The 14,934-nt window shown below is 53.2% G+C and overlaps 1 protein-coding gene across 3 annotated transcripts in view; it reads left to right on the top strand.

Annotated features, from left to right (window-relative positions):
* OSBP2 (oxysterol binding protein 2) overlaps window positions 1-14,934 on the top strand; it is a 62,413-nt gene that overhangs the window by 32,179 nt on the left and 15,300 nt on the right. For all 3 annotated transcript variants that reach the window (XM_415293.8, XM_040648250.2, XM_004934433.5), the window contains one exon: window positions 11,148-11,398. In XM_415293.8, the coding sequence (XP_415293.5) occupies window positions 11,148-11,398 (251 nt within the window). The remainder of the gene's footprint in view (window positions 1-11,147; window positions 11,399-14,934) is intronic.

Here is a 14,934-nt window from a genome sequence, read left to right as displayed (position 1 = left end):
TTGGTGTTACGTCCTATGCCTGTTGATGACAACTTGAAGGGTTACATTCCAGCCATGCAGGGCAGTTCTTAGCAGCTGCAGAAGGGGCTGTTTGGATTTTCACATCCCTGTAGCATTCCCTTGAGGTGGATCAGACAGAAGAGCCATGATATTAACCCCTTCCAGCCCTCTGCATGTGACCAACATGGAAATCCTCCCTTATTTTAACCCGAGCAGATAACCAAGGGTTCACAGGTGCCAGGAAGGAGGTGCTCTGCTCCTTGGAGCTGCTCAGCAGCATCGCTGGCAATGTGTGCTTATTAACTAAAGCTTAAAAGCAAAGGAGAGTGATTAGGGAGGAAGTGACCATCTTGACAGGCTGATGGTGTAATTAGAGAGCAAAAGTGCGTTTATAGAATTGGAAGGAATGGAGATGAACTCTGAGCTCCAGCCATATGGATCTGCAAATAGAAGCCCTGTATGCCCTCACATTGATTTATTTTTTGCTTTTTTACTGACAAGGCTGTGCCCGTGGCCAGCACAGCACTTCTGGAGGAGGAGATGCTGCATCAGGGTCCCTTGGGCAGGATGTATGGTGGAGGAGCGACCGCAGGGGCTGCTTTTCCAGTAAGTCAGTGGTGGTGGCTGCTGTGTGGAGTGCAGCATGTGGGCAAACATCAAGGAGCTCCTACCCATCCTGCTTCGTGCTCCTGTGGAGTTCTACATCATTGCTGTGCTCGTAGCCTCGAGGAGATTAACACTGAATTTGTCTCGTCCAGCAGAGCACCAACGCAGCCATCAGAGGGAGGGATGCATGTTGGTTTGGTAAGCTGGGCGGGCTCACTGCAGGGGTGGACAAACCCTGAGGTGTGTCCAAGTGCTGACTGAGGCTCCCTGACTGCCCTGGACCAGGTGTGGAATTGGAACGCTGCATCTTTTCTCACCCCAGGGAGGAAGTGGTGGTGGGACGCAGTCACCAAAGGCATCAATGGGCAGAGCAGCCCCAGTGCCATCCCTGACTTTGGGACTGCAAACCTTCAGGAAGCAGGTCCTGGGGCTGGTGTATAAAGAAGGGGTGCTAGGAGACAGGAGGATGGGAAGTGAGGTCTGTCCCCACTTGGCTGTGGTCCCCTTGCACTGGCATTGCTGCACATCATCTGTAGGACCATGCTGTCTTCCGTGAGTTACCACTTTATGATAGGAGCAGGGATTTGTGAAAGCTCTGGGCAATATTTTGTCTGTCCAATCTGTAGGGTACATGAGGAGTGGGTTGGGTGGTTTTATTCTGTTTTGGATGTTTTTCCCTTTTTGAAGGGAGGGAGCAAAGCTGCCTTTCTCTGCAGACCTCGCATCACTGCACAGACTCTCGGCTCTCCCCACTCACATCCTGCTGCCTCCATGAGTTTCTCTCTCCTTAAACACCAACATTTTCCTGGACAGGTTTGGAACTCCCAGGAGCTTTGTAAAACCTCAGGGTGTGAAATTCCTCTGTGCAGAGCACTCCTGCTCCTCCTTGGCAGCTCTGGGACTCCTGGTGACCCCAGGGATGCTGCAGCTTTGCCACCACCAGTCCCATGGTTGGAGCTGCGTTGTGAGGTGGTAGAAACAATTCTAAAGAGCAGTGTTTCCCTCTTTGAGGTCAGCCTGCAGTTACTCCAGACTGTGCATGCCATGGAAAAATGGCTTTGCCTCTTTGCAAGCTTTCAGAGCGTGACCGCACTGCTACAGGAAGGGATGTGGAGGTGGCAGGGAGCCCATGTGTGGCAGAAATGCTCCTACCCAGCAGTGCTTTAACTTTGTTTGAATGTCTGGCCAAGCCCTGGCCCTGATGGGCCACTTTGTCATGAGTGGACTGATTAGGTTATCTTTTCATTTGTAGAAAATGGGTTGGTAGGGTTGTGTGTCCATTAACGATTGAGTTGTTGGGGTTGTTTGCCTATTAATGACTTCTCTTTGGCCCCCTGAGGAATTCAGTGCTACTTGTCTGCTCCATTGTGTTGGGGAAAGCCCAGAAATCAGAGGGGAGAAGAAAGGAGGGCAGTGGAGCAGTGTCACTGCATCCTCCAACATAGAGATTTCAGCCTCTTGATGGCATTTAGCAGGAACACAAAGTGGGGAAAATGTGCCCACAAAGTGGGGATCAGTGCCTGCAGCCTCGCTGCTCTTTGTGAATTAAGAGGTGTTGAGTGGTGCTGATAAAGCGCAGCTTTAATTAAATGAAAATGCAGTCATGTAAAAACGCACACTTTGTTGTGCAGGCATTCATCCGACCTCATGTGGGGGAGATTAGCAGTAATTAGGGAAGCCCTGGGAGCAGTGGTTAGCTCTGTTTGTAAACACGAGCATCCAGCAGCTGGCTCCCCATGCAGCAGCCATGCTGTGTGTCCTCATCCCACGTGGGTTTGCTTTGTGCTCTCCCTCTTGGGTGAAATTCTGTCTGTTTCTGGGGATTCATCCTTACTTTCTGTTGCTTCTTTTCTACAAGGGGACTAACAGAGCTTTGTCTTCCTGTTCAAACCCTTAAGCAGAGTGTCCTGGCACCCACTCTGGCTGATGAGGTTAGTGTGTGGCAGTGTGCTGCAGGGCTTCACCTTGTCTGCTTGTAGGGTGTTGGACAAGCTGTTTGCATCCCTCTGTCTCCACTGACACTCTGTGACCTGCATGGAATTATAAGGAGCTGGGTAACTTGGACCCACCCCGATCCTCTTACACAGGAGTAAGGTGAGCCCAGGCAGATTTACATGTGCATAAGGGCACACATTAGCCTTGCATTCTCAGGAATGCTTTCTCTGACATCTTTACTCACACAGCTGGCTGAGCTGAGCTGAGCTTACAAGTCTGCAGGGCACTGTGGGACATGCATTACCCACTGGGCAGAAGCAGAGACTTCAAGCTGGGTCTTTGCAGTGCCACAAGCAGCCCCCAGCATGGCTGTGTCTAGCTGCCTTGCACACCGTCCTGCTGTGGGTATGGCAGGGACATTGCTGTCACAGTCCCATGATCTCCTGCCTCCCCTGCCACTGCAGCTCCTGCCCCGTAGCTCAGTCCCATGTCACTTTGTTCTCATTACAGAGGCTTTGCAGGGAGGGAGGGAGCTGACAGAGAGTCAGAGCATCCTCTGTGCTTCCCCAGCTGCCTCCTATGAGCCTGTGGCAGGCTGTGTTTTCCCTGATGACAGGAGGCTTCCAGAGAAAAGGCTTCATTGATTTAAAGAAGGAAAATAAATCCCATGCCAAGTTCATCCTTGGTTGCACCAAGTGTGGCATTGCTCTGCAGAGGAATGCTGCTCCAAGCCTGACTGTGCCACCAGCATGTCCCCAGCTTTGCTGCTGGGGCAGGGAGTAGAGCCCAGGACACTGTCAGCCCCATGTTGCTGAAACCAGAGTGCGGCCTGAGGCTGGCAGATATTTAAGCATCATTAAAAATGGATGCTTGGTGCTGCACTTAGGAGATATCCAACAGCTGAAGTGGTTTTCAGCAGCTGCATGCTGAGTGTGGTGGCTGACACCAAGGCCGAGTATTGGGTACTGCAGAGCAGCCCCACTGTCCCCATGCTGCTCCCTGCCTCAGCTCCTGCTCTGAAGGAATCAGAGTCATTAAGGTTGGCTCTAAGATCATCTAGTCCAACTCTCAACCCATCCCCACCATGCTTACTGAACACTGTCCCTAAAGGACGTCCCTTTGTGCCCAGGGAAGGAGGTGGTGAGACAGGAGTTGGCTGCAGGTGGGCCCTGTGTGCTCAACTCACTGGTAGCTTTGCTCTTCTGTGGCTGTCAGGGCTCTTCCTCCAGCACAGCCTGACATTGCCATTCGTGCCACTTCTGCATCTGTCATGGCTCATTGCAGCCGAAGGGCACTGCTTATGCACAGCCCAGTGCCATTCGCTGCCCTCTCTTGCAAAGAGGCTCCCATTCCCCTCTCATGGTGCCATCTGGTTATGGATGCCCAAACACAAATAACAAAGTTTGTAGGTTTTTTTTTATGTGCTTTGTTCATCTGTTAAACAGGAGCAAATGGCGTTTAATTATTTATGACACTTGCCTTTATGCAGCTAAATATTCATCGGCAGACTCAGAGGTAGCTCTGAAGCCTTGGCCTGTGCACGTCCTCCCTGTGGCGTTGTCTTGCTCTGCGTGTCGGCTGTGGATTCCAAGCTGAGCCATAAAATAGAGACAGCATGGTTCAGTGAAGCACCCGGGCTTCCTTATCCTGGTGCCTTCTTCTCAGTGGGCCCAATGGAAAGGTGGGAATTGGAATGGTGTGAAGTCTGGGTGCATTGGGGATCTACTCCAAGGACTCTGGCTGATACCCACAGCTTGAGCTTTGGATTTAGGCTTTTTCTTTTCAAGTGCTTCCTCAACTCTGGATTTGTCGATCTCCCTTCCGCTCTCTGATTCAAGAACGCCCCAAAGGAATGATCTCAACATTATCATTTGAATTCCGTGGTGGAGGTTGTGTTGCATCCCAGCAGTGGGTTGGGGACTTACTTTGCGTCGTTGCCATTGTGTTTTCTTTGGTGAAGCTGCAGAAGGGAAACCCTAGGTTGGACCTTGATCCTCACTGGGTGGCACACACGGGCTGGTAGGGACAGGTGTGGAGCTTCCAGGCTGGATGAGGCTCTGGGCAGTGGGTGGTTGGGACCACTGGGTGGGCTTTAGGGTCTCTTCCAACCCAAGCTACGCTACGATTCTATGATTCTAAAAGAGGATTTCTGCTGTGCTTTGAATCACTGGGAGAGATGAATGGGATATCAGGCTAAAGATAGCAGCTCAGGAGCAGCTTGGGCAGTTTTGCAGGTGTGGATAGAAGCACACTGCCCTGGCACCCACAATTAGCAGTGCTTGCCAAGGACAAACAGGTGTCAGCATGGATTGGAGCTAGAGCTGGCCCTGCTGCTCGGGTCAGTCTGCAGTGTGTTCCTGTTGGGAGCTGTAGGATGGTGGAGTTCCTCCTTCTATCCGAACATTTGTTTTTCTTTTCCATCAGTGCGATGTGCAGTGTGAGCAGCCAAGTGCCTGGTAATGAACGGTTATTTCCCTGTAATCACACCTTCACAACTGGAAGTTGTTTCAGTTTGATTCAGAGCTGGCCCTTGGCTGCTTCTGCTGCCCATTGTGGATATGGAGAACAGATCATTCCCTTCCCCTTCATAAAGATAATTTGTAGGCCACGTCTCCAGTCCACGTTGTTGTGTTTTAGTGAACGCTGGCCCTTCATTCACCTCTCCCTGCAGGATTTGGTTCCCAGCCCTGCTATCATTCCTACTGATGGCTTTTTATGGAGCACATCTGCTCTGCCTTAGGATTGCAGCATCCCAAAGCAGGCGCATGCTCTTGGGCTCTGATCAGAAGGCACGCGGTGTCTCAGAGAGCACTGTTCTATTCACATAACCCCAAATTTCTTTGCTTTTTTTAGCTCCCTTTTCAAAGTTGCATTGTAACTCACACTGGACTGGTAGCTCCTTCTCTGCCAAGTGGGAAGTTGTCCACTCTCTGCTTGGTTGGCATCTCTACCAGAGCTGGTATCTCCACTTGGGGTAGGGTGCTATCCTGCACTGACCACATCCTTCAGGCTCCCTTTCACCACTGTCTCCATACTATGAGGTTAAACCCTGCCTTGCAATGTGCTTTCAGCCTGTCTTTGTTGCCTGCCTTACTGTTGAGTTGGAGTTGTTTAGGTGATGGGGTCATCAGAAAATCCCATATATGCCAGAAAGAGAGAATGACTGCAATCCAAACGTAGTGCAGAGGGTTATTGACTGGTAACGTCGTCTTGTGACTGCAGCAATGAGATGGCTGGATTGCAGTCATCATAATAAAAATACTTTATGCTTTCTCAGTGCTTTTCTTTCAGAAAAGCAGAAGTCCTTTAGATGCATTAATGGGCTGCGATGCTCACTCCCATTCAGGGTGGTGCTTCAGTGCTTCATGGGAGGAAAGAATGCAGATACCAACAGATGGGTTAGAATTCTTTGCATGTCCACTGCCAGAACCAATGTGGCCTTGTGCAGTAAGGAGACTGAAGTCCAAAAATGAAATCTGTTCTGGGTTATTGGAAATTTGGTTCTGTACTGGGTAAGAAGTTCTGCTGGCACTGCAGCAAACCTCATTTGGAGACTGCTGGTGCCAGACCTGAAGGCAGCGCCAGTTTGTGAAGCATATTTTGGGCAGGGCTGATACTCAGAGTTGTTGCTCAGCACCCACACGATGGGCAACGTGGCGATGACAGCTCACTGTGCTTGGAAATGGATCCTTGCAGCCCTGAGGGGGTTGGGGTTGAGTCTTGGGGAGAACAGCAAGGCACGCGTGCCAGAGAGGCCGGCACCTGTTGCTGGCACCTACTGATTGCCTCGGCTGGCCTCCTTGATTACATCAGCTTCTGATGGCTTGCAAGAAATCACCTCTGCAGAATCGTTCCTTCCAAAGAGCTGTCCTGGTGGGATCAATCCTGCTGCCTTCATTGTGGGGTTGCAGCTCTGTCATTCCTGTACCAGGGTGCGTTTGCCTCATGAGCTGGAACTTGTCCTGCGTAAGAGGTGAAGCCATCAGCTTAACTGCCCTTCATCTCTTCAGTTTCTTGTTCTTAGATTTTTTAGTTGTGTCCCTGTGGTACTCACTGACCTGAGAAGCCAAGCAAGCAGTGTAACGGGTCACAGTGCCACTTCTCCTAGGTTTGGCTTCAGCCAGTTGCACTGGAGCTTTAATGAAACCCCTGTTACAGAAACCAAGAGATGGAATGAGAAGCAAAGAAGATGCTTTCCTGCTTTATTTCAGCGTGGTGAGGTGTAAGGGTGCCACGTTGGCTTTGTTGGAGGTCTCTGCTCCAACCTTGGGTCACATCTGTGAAATCCTTAGCTCTGAATTTCTGCATAGCCTGAGCATTTGGCTTCTCATCGTGATCCCAGTGGATTTCAGGCAGATCTGCTGGAATGGACTGGGAGCTCTGGGTCCGTTCTGTGCAGCCCCAAGCTGGGTGCTGGTCCTGCCCCCAAGGCTGGGTCCTTGGGTCATCCCCACTGAATGCAATGAAGATGTCACAGCTCATCACAGCTGGCGAATGTCTGCTATTTTTAGGCCTGAACAGCTTTCCATTTGCATTAGCAGTAGAAGAAATATCCTTGCCAGGTTGGTGATAATTGCAAAGTGACCGCCCAAATTTGGAACGATTTATGACTGATTATTTGCTGTTATTTTGATGATTAATTGCCGGCGTAATTCTTTACAACCAAAAAGTACCTCCTGGGCCTGCTTGTGCAGATGCTGTAGGAATTCATCCCTCTCTTGGCAGCCGGGTGCAGCTATTAAATATAGATACCCATTCCCATTTAATATTCATAGCTATTAAAAGCAGCGAAAGCGGATGAAGGTTTTGGAGCCATTGTGGAAATTGCTCCAGTTGAGGAATGGTTGGTGATCAGTGTCCGTGTGCTGCAGCTGGTCCTGGTTGGGAAAGGCTCTGGTTCCTGAACCAGGTCCATGGTGGTGGCTGCAGAACAGCAGAGGGACCAGTGGGTGTTCGCTGGAGGTGCTGTTGGTGTTTCTGTAGGTTTTGCCTGTGATCTCTCTGGCAGAGGTTGGGTTTGGTGCTAATTTGTCCTACTGACCTTCCCATGTTGCCTGAAAGAGGCTCCAAATCAAATCAGTGGGGGATTTTTCTTGCATTTCCATACAAAGCCCCTAGGGCAGGTATGTGGAAGGGCATACACTGACATTTGTTAGATCCAGGCCCACTGAGATGAAGCTCTGCTTTCTCGATAGGCGGCCTTGTTATCCATGATGATGGTGGTGTCCTGGGAGCATCAAGCACGGGTTGGTTGGATGCAGCTCCTAAAGACACCAAGGGTGGAATCTGTGAGTTGGCTGCTTCTGCAACCCTCTGACTGCAGAGCAGGAAGGTTTCCAGGTGCACTTCAGGGATCTGGGGGCTTCCCAGCTATGGAGAGAGATGAACAAGCTCTGTCTGAAGCACAGGCTGACTTCCCATGGGGAAGTAGTTGTGGCACAGAGCTTCCAGTCCTGGTGATGCTCTGGGTGTCCCTGTCTGCATGTGGCAGCTTTTGCTGTGCTTCAGCAGTGTCTCACTGGGATCAGTGCAGGCTGCTCGTCTCAGGAACGTCTCCTGCTCAATCCCATGTCTGTGTCCCTGCCTTGGAGCAGGAGGCCAGATTGAATTATTGAATGGAACCTTGTGAGGCAGGCAGGTCTGGGCTGCAGGAGAGGCAAGTTAGAGGGGATGCAGGGTGGAGAGAAGTTCAAGGTGATGTGGGAAGGAGAGAAGTTAGAGGGGGTGTAGGAAGGAAGGGTCTTTCTGGAAGTGAGGATGCAGGGATGGGAATGGTTTCTGCTTGTGGGGCAAAGGAGGGTCAGGGTGTTGGAGCAGAGCCTTTGTGCTGGACCCTGAGAGGAAGGTAGGAGGTGGCACAGGGCATTAACCTTGTGTCCTTGTGTTGGGGACATGGCTGCTGGGCTCGGGTTGCTTTTTGGGAATTTCAGGATAGAAGTTCATCAATCCCATGGCCTCCTCTTAGTCCATCCCAAACAGCTCTCCTGGCTCCATGCATCCACAGAGGCACCAAAATGCACCTGAGCAGCTGCACATGGGGTTGCTGTAGTGGCACAGCCCCCAGCCACTCACCTGCCACCTCTGGTGTCACCGGTGTCCTTGTGGGCTGTGTGCAGGGAAGTGCCACCTCCTCCAGCCCACAGCTCTCCACCAGCATGGGGGGAAAAGCTGCGAGCAGAGTTTAGCTGAGGGAAGTTCAAGAGGCAGAAAATGAGGCTGTAATGGGAGCATCTGCCTTGCTGAGCTCCTCATGAGCTACTGCCCCGGGCTCTGAAGGCTGGTGTGTGCTGTGGGTTTGGGAGGCAGCCCGAGGAGGCTTATGGCCACTGGCTGCTGATCCATTTTACATAGATTAAATAGCATCACAGCTCCAAAAATAATCCTCCGGGCTTGTGGCGAGGCCCACTGTTCCTATAGCAACTGGTTCATACCAGTGCCCTACAAATAAAAATCAAAACAGATTTCCTTTAAGTTTGTTTGCAAGTCAAAACAAAGTGGGAAACAGAGAATGAAAGACTCCGGGCTGAACAAACCGAGGGGCCTCAGCACACCTTGTGCTCCGACCCCCCCATCCCACAGCCCTCCTTTGGACACCTTCTGATGCTTTTATGTCCTACCTACTACCCAGGGGGGCACAGATATCTCCTCTTGCCATCAGAAGGGAGTGTCGTGATGGCCGAGGAGTTCCTGGGTGCTCCATCAATCCCTTTTTGCCCACTGTAACACGGGGATATCCCAGTGGTCGTGGTGGAGGACTGGGAGCCCATCCTGGGAGCTGTGGGGTGCTGGGAGGGGTGGGAGCTGCTTCGGGTGCTTTGCACAAATGTTTCTCTTTCAGCTTGCTCTGATTTGATTGTAATCATAGCTTTGGGTTTCCTTCCTTCTGTGCTTTGATTTCAGTTCATTGCAGCCAATTTTTGCTTGTTCTGCGAGTAAAGTGAAATACCTTCTGGGTGTTTATATAATTCTGCATGGCAGCAAGGCATGGGAGAGGGGGATTTGGGGTTAAACACTGCCCGGGGTGGGCAGAGAGATCCTTCCTGCTGCTTGCTGCTCCTAAAGCACTGTTTTTTTGCAGCTGTAAATGAGGGGAGATTCTTTGAGAAGCATCACTCATGTCTACGCACAGAAAAATGCCAAATGTGATTCTTCCCCTGCAGTCACACAGAGGAAATGGTGGCTTTGGTGTCACGGTGGTAGCTGCCTGCACAGCGTGTGTGATGGAAAGCAAGCTGGGGCCGTTGGCTTGTGCTTGTGGTGGGTATATTGGGTGCTGTTTGGCTGCTGGAGGCCAGCTGTAATCACCCTCTGTCACTGAATGGAGAGAGAGAGAGGTTACCAGGGTGCCTGGTGTGCCCCAGCGTGACGGATACTGCAGCAGTGCTGGGAAACTTGAAACAGAATGCTGACCTTTGGGAGGTTCTGGTTGCTTTTCCTTACTGATTGCTTAAGTTTTCCCTCTAGATCTGTTGAAGTTGGCACATTCAAGACACCAGCAGCACAAGCCTGGTGCACCCTCTGGGATGCATCTTGCAAGCCCTATCTTCTCTCTCCTCTCCCCCTGCCCATCACCTCCATTCTACCCCAACCCCATCCCTGTGCTTGGAGCAGCAGGACTGTTCTTGTTCATGGCACCCCTGTCCCTGGCAGGGGGTTGGAACCAGACGGTCAATAAGGTTTCTTCCGATCCAAGCCATCCGATGGCTCTGTGGTTCTTTGCTGCTGGCTTCTGCCTGAGTTTTGTTCTGCTTTCTCATCCTTGAGCTGTGGAGGACAAGCCCTTCTCTGGGCTCTGCCTCCGTGTCCCAATCCACTCTTCCTGAACGGCCTTGGAGGACCACCCAGCATGTGCCTGGGTGCACTGGAGATGGGGCACTCCCTGTGCTGGCCCTGCTCTGTACAGTACCAACGCTGAGCCTGGGAACCTCACCTCCCCCTGCCCGGGTGCTCTGTAGGAATGCACAGCTCTGTTTCGGGTTGGATTTCTGTTTTCCATCACCCAGGTGTTCTGGAGTTGCAGCTGTAACCATTCCTGTTGTATCTGACATTCTGACTGTGGTTTTCTGTCCTCTGAAGCAGGGGGAGGGTTTGGGGTAGGTGCTGTTTCTCAGACCATCCTTTCCTTGGCATGATGTGGAGCTGGCAGAGCCTTGGCAAGGTTCAATTGTGGGGCTGGATGCCCAAAACCCAACCCCTATGGCTGGGAGTGGTGTCCCAGTGCTCCCTGAGCTCTGGCAGCTCAGAGCTGTGCCCACTGCCCTCTGGTAGAGAACCTTTCCCTAATGCTCACCCTGTGTCACCCCATCACTCAGGCTGAGCAGCCCTGTGCTGCATCCCGGTGGCAGCGGGAGGAGCCCTTCTGACACCCCAGAATGCCATCCCAGACTGTTCCTCATGCCATGCTCTGCATCCTCATGCAGAGGGATGCCAGCGAGGTGGGCGAGCAGGGGGTCAGGGCTGGGCTCGGTGCCCCTTCCCTCTGCCCTGGCACATCCCAGCCTGTAGCCTGTGCCAGAGGAGGCAGGAGGTCCCCCTGCCCGCTGGTACAGTCCGGGGGTAACCATGGAAACTGTTTTTTTTTTTCCTCTCCATCCCTCCCTTTGCAGATGACTCGGGTGACGAGGAGCCCGCCTCGCAGTCAGACAAGAGCGAGCTGCACGGCACGCTGAAAACCCTCTCGAGTAAGCTGGAGGACCTGAGCACTTGCAATGACCTGATTGCCAAGCACGGGGCGGCCCTGCAGCGCTCGCTCAGCGAGCTGGAGAACCTGAAACTGCCAGCTGAGAGCGGCGAGAAGATCAAGGCTGTGAATGAGCGAGCCACGCTCTTCCGCATCACCTCCAATGCTATGATCAACGTAAGTGCTGCCGCGTTTGCATGGAGGCAGAGGGAGAGGCATCTCGTCCTCCTTTTCTCTTCTGCTGCCCTTCCCTCTCTCACAGCCCCATCTCCTCCCTGTGCCCCAGCTCAGCGCTGCGGTGAGCACGGTCACAACCGTCGGGTGGCTGGGACGGGGCTCTGCTGAGCCCTTACAGCATGTTTGCTGGGCATGCTGCTCCAAATCTGGTTGTGAAGCACGGTACATCCGGAGGTTGGTGGGCAGAGGGCTTTCGGGCCATTCCTGAGGGTGGCTTTCAGGCCAGCCCAGCAATTCAGAGCCTGCTGCGGGTTCAGACCCCCATCCCCTTGTTGCTTGCACCTTCACTGATGTTGGTGAAGCCACCCTCATTTTGCACCATGGGGGTTTAACCCCGCAGTGCACTCCCCAAGTGCTCTTCTGGAGCCCCTCTTCCTCCCTGTCCCGTGCTTCACAATGGGCTTTTGTACAGCTCCATCTGAGGTGTGGAGCTGCCTTTCCCAGTGAAAAAGCTCTTCCTGGGGAAGGGGAGAGAACAAAATGAAATAAAATATTTATAGGGGGAAAAAGAAATAAAATTAATTGTAGCCTGATAGTCATAGAATAATGCATGAAGCTCAGGGAATTGTGAAGGGAGCTTAGCTGTCTCAGCCCTGAGCAAAACAGAGGTCGTATGCCACCTTACGTGTGCATGGAGGAATGCCCCTCCCAGTGGCTGTGTGCTGCTTCTGGAGGCTGTTTGCTGGGGAGAGGCTTTCCCGTGGCAGTGCTGTGTGTTTGGGGGTGTCTGTGCAGCTGTGTGGAGTTAGGCAAAGTTTTGGGAGCAGGGTTGGCACGGTGTGCCTGGGTTTGCCACTGGGATGTGTCAGCAGCAGCCAGGAGAGGAGTTTTGGGAAGGGTGAGCAGAGCAGTGCCTGCTGTGTCTGTGCTGAGGAGGAGGAGGTGGCTGTGGCATGATAGAGGCTTAAGTCAGGGCTTGGCCATCTGGACGGCGTCAAACAGCACTGAAACAGTGAGGAAAAGATGGGAGGAACTCGGTGTGGTGGGCACACAATGGAGTATGAGGGGCTCTGGTTTTTGAGCTTGTACTTCTCTGCATCAGCTTGTGGCTGAGCTGCCTGGGGGGTGCTCTGGGGCTCCCCCGGGAGGGCTTAGAGGGTCTTGTAGCAGCCCCAGGAGCATTTCTGCACCTGGGTTTGCCACGGTAGCACAGAGTGATGCCCTTGGTGACCTGCTGATGTCCTGCTGGCAGCCTCTCTTAGGGTGGCTGCGTGAGTGCAGAGCTACCGAAACCTGTAAGGAAATGTTGGATGTCCCTACAGACAAGTCCATGGCACTCAGCTATCTCCTGGCAGCAGAGGGGAGCACTCTGTCTCACGGATATCCTGCCGTCACCCAGTATGCTTCTGATGGGCCAGAGCTCTGTGGGGTCCCTCCTCAGGTTGGGACCCATGTGACAGGTGGTGCTGCGTCCCCGTCCTGTTTCCATCCAGCCATGTACGATGGGATTATGTAAATGTCCCCATGCTGCGGGAGCAGCAGCAGGCAAGTAGGAATAAGGAAATACATATGGAAATCCAGCAGCCGCCTGTTAAGGTGACCTCTGAGCTGCAAACGTGCTGTGCGTGCCGCTGAGGGCTCCCTGCAGCCCCCCTCCTGCCAATGGGATCTTCATCCTCCCCTTCCTCACCCTGCCATCCCTGCACGAGGGGTGATCTTCAGGAAGTACAGACACAAAAGCATTGGATACGCAGCAGGGCAGCCCCCAAATGTGCTCCCAGCCCTCTGCTCCTGTCCTGGTTTTGCAACCTTGCGTAATAACGCACCGGGAGAGCCACGTGGCAGAGCCCAGCCCGATGGCAATGGGACTTGAGGAGCATCCGAGAGGAGATGCAGCCAAGTGATCTGCCAGGGGGGAGGAGTGGGAGGTGCGTAGAAATAAGAAGGAACTAATTAAGGGGATTATTATCCTCTTAATAAGAGGAGCGGAGACGAAGAGCGGCGTGGGCTGTGCGGCTGAGTTCTATTTGAGGTTGGTGTGAGCTCAGGGAGCAGCAGGGCTGGCTCCGTGTGGCTGCAGGGTGGGTTCTGCCCTGAGCTCCGGGAGCAGCTTAGCCTCAGGAGGAGGAGAGAAGGCAGAGGAAGGCTGTGCAAGGAGGGTGAGCTGTGCTGCAGGGCTGGAGATGCTGAGATTTCATGGGGGTATGTTTGGGGATGAGGTTTGCATGCTCACCAGAACTCAAACGACTGCCGCTCTCCCTATAAGAGGCCAGACTGCCTTCCCCACGGGGATTTCTCTTACCCACGGCAACAGAGTTGCCCTGAGTACTGTCACCCCTCCTGGAGGCTGGAGACACTGTCTGAGCTCATCCCACAGCCCGCTGGGAGGATGGTGGGCACAGCCTTGGCATCGCTGTGACATGCTGAAGGATGTGGTTCCCCGGGGCTGGGCATGGGCTGCTCTAGTCCTGCCCAAATTTGCTGTGTTTTAATGCAGTGCTGAGCATCCTCTGTCCCTGCGGGACGGTGCTGTGATTAATCTGTGCTCCTAAAATGGCCTCACTGTTAAAGCAGACTGATGTGCAGCACGTGCTCCCGGCGGCACCACGCTTACTGTTGTGAATGGCTGCAGGGACAGCTTAACCCTTGCCTGTGTCTATGTTGGATTTCAGGACTGCTTAAAGCTGATAGGGGTCCCCTAAACCCACTGCAGACACAGCAGGAGCATGGATCCCACCTCCCCTCTGCCCCCTACCAGCATGCACAGCACTCCCAGTTCAGCCCAGTACACCCATGGGGCTGGAGGAGCCGTGCACCCCATCACACGTGCTGATTTTGCTCCCGGAGCCCATCCTTGCATGGCCTGTGTTAGTTATCTGTGCTGCACCCCACGTGCTCTGATCAGCGCATAGGAAACCATGTCACCGACCCAGAAAACCCACAGCTTTGGGATTAAATCTCCAACCCAGCCCTAATCCCCAGCAGGCAAGGAGGCTGTGGCCAGAGGTCCAGGGTGATATGCACTACTGCTAGGGGAGTGACTGGGGGGGCTGCTCGTGTTGGGGACCCTGTGGCTGGGTACAGCGGCTCAGGACGACTCCCATGCAGCTTGTGTGGAGCAGCCTTGATTGCTGATTTAATTTTCAGTCTCTGGGTGTGCTGAAAGCTGGCACACAAACGCCATTCCTTCCCCTACAACATTTCACCAAAGGCAAGGACTGGAGGAGCACTGTGCTGGCTCAGCAGCCTGACTCTGCAGTTACCTGTAAAGGCATTCACATTGGTGGGAAGGGCACTGCAAGCCTGGAACTGGAGATCTGCACCCAGGTCCCTTGGCAGAGCTGGGGCAGTGCTAGGAAGCATCGTGCTGCTCTGGGGCTCCAAAGGAGCAGGAGTTGCCACGAGTCCCAGCATCACTGCTGGGCCGGCTCCTCGTCCCACTGAGTGTGGCTGTTGGGCTGGAGGGATTACAGGAGCCTCGTTAACACAGCCACACCGGGGGATTTGCTGCTGTCCCCACTCTAATGCCCTGTAAG

Source organism: Gallus gallus, chromosome 15 (assembly GCF_016699485.2).
Source record: "Gallus gallus isolate bGalGal1 chromosome 15, bGalGal1.mat.broiler.GRCg7b, whole genome shotgun sequence".
Classification (NCBI taxonomy): Eukaryota; Metazoa; Chordata; class Aves; order Galliformes; family Phasianidae; genus Gallus; species Gallus gallus.
Note: the sequence above shows the minus strand (reverse complement) of the source record. Positions and strands in the feature narration are given on the sequence as shown.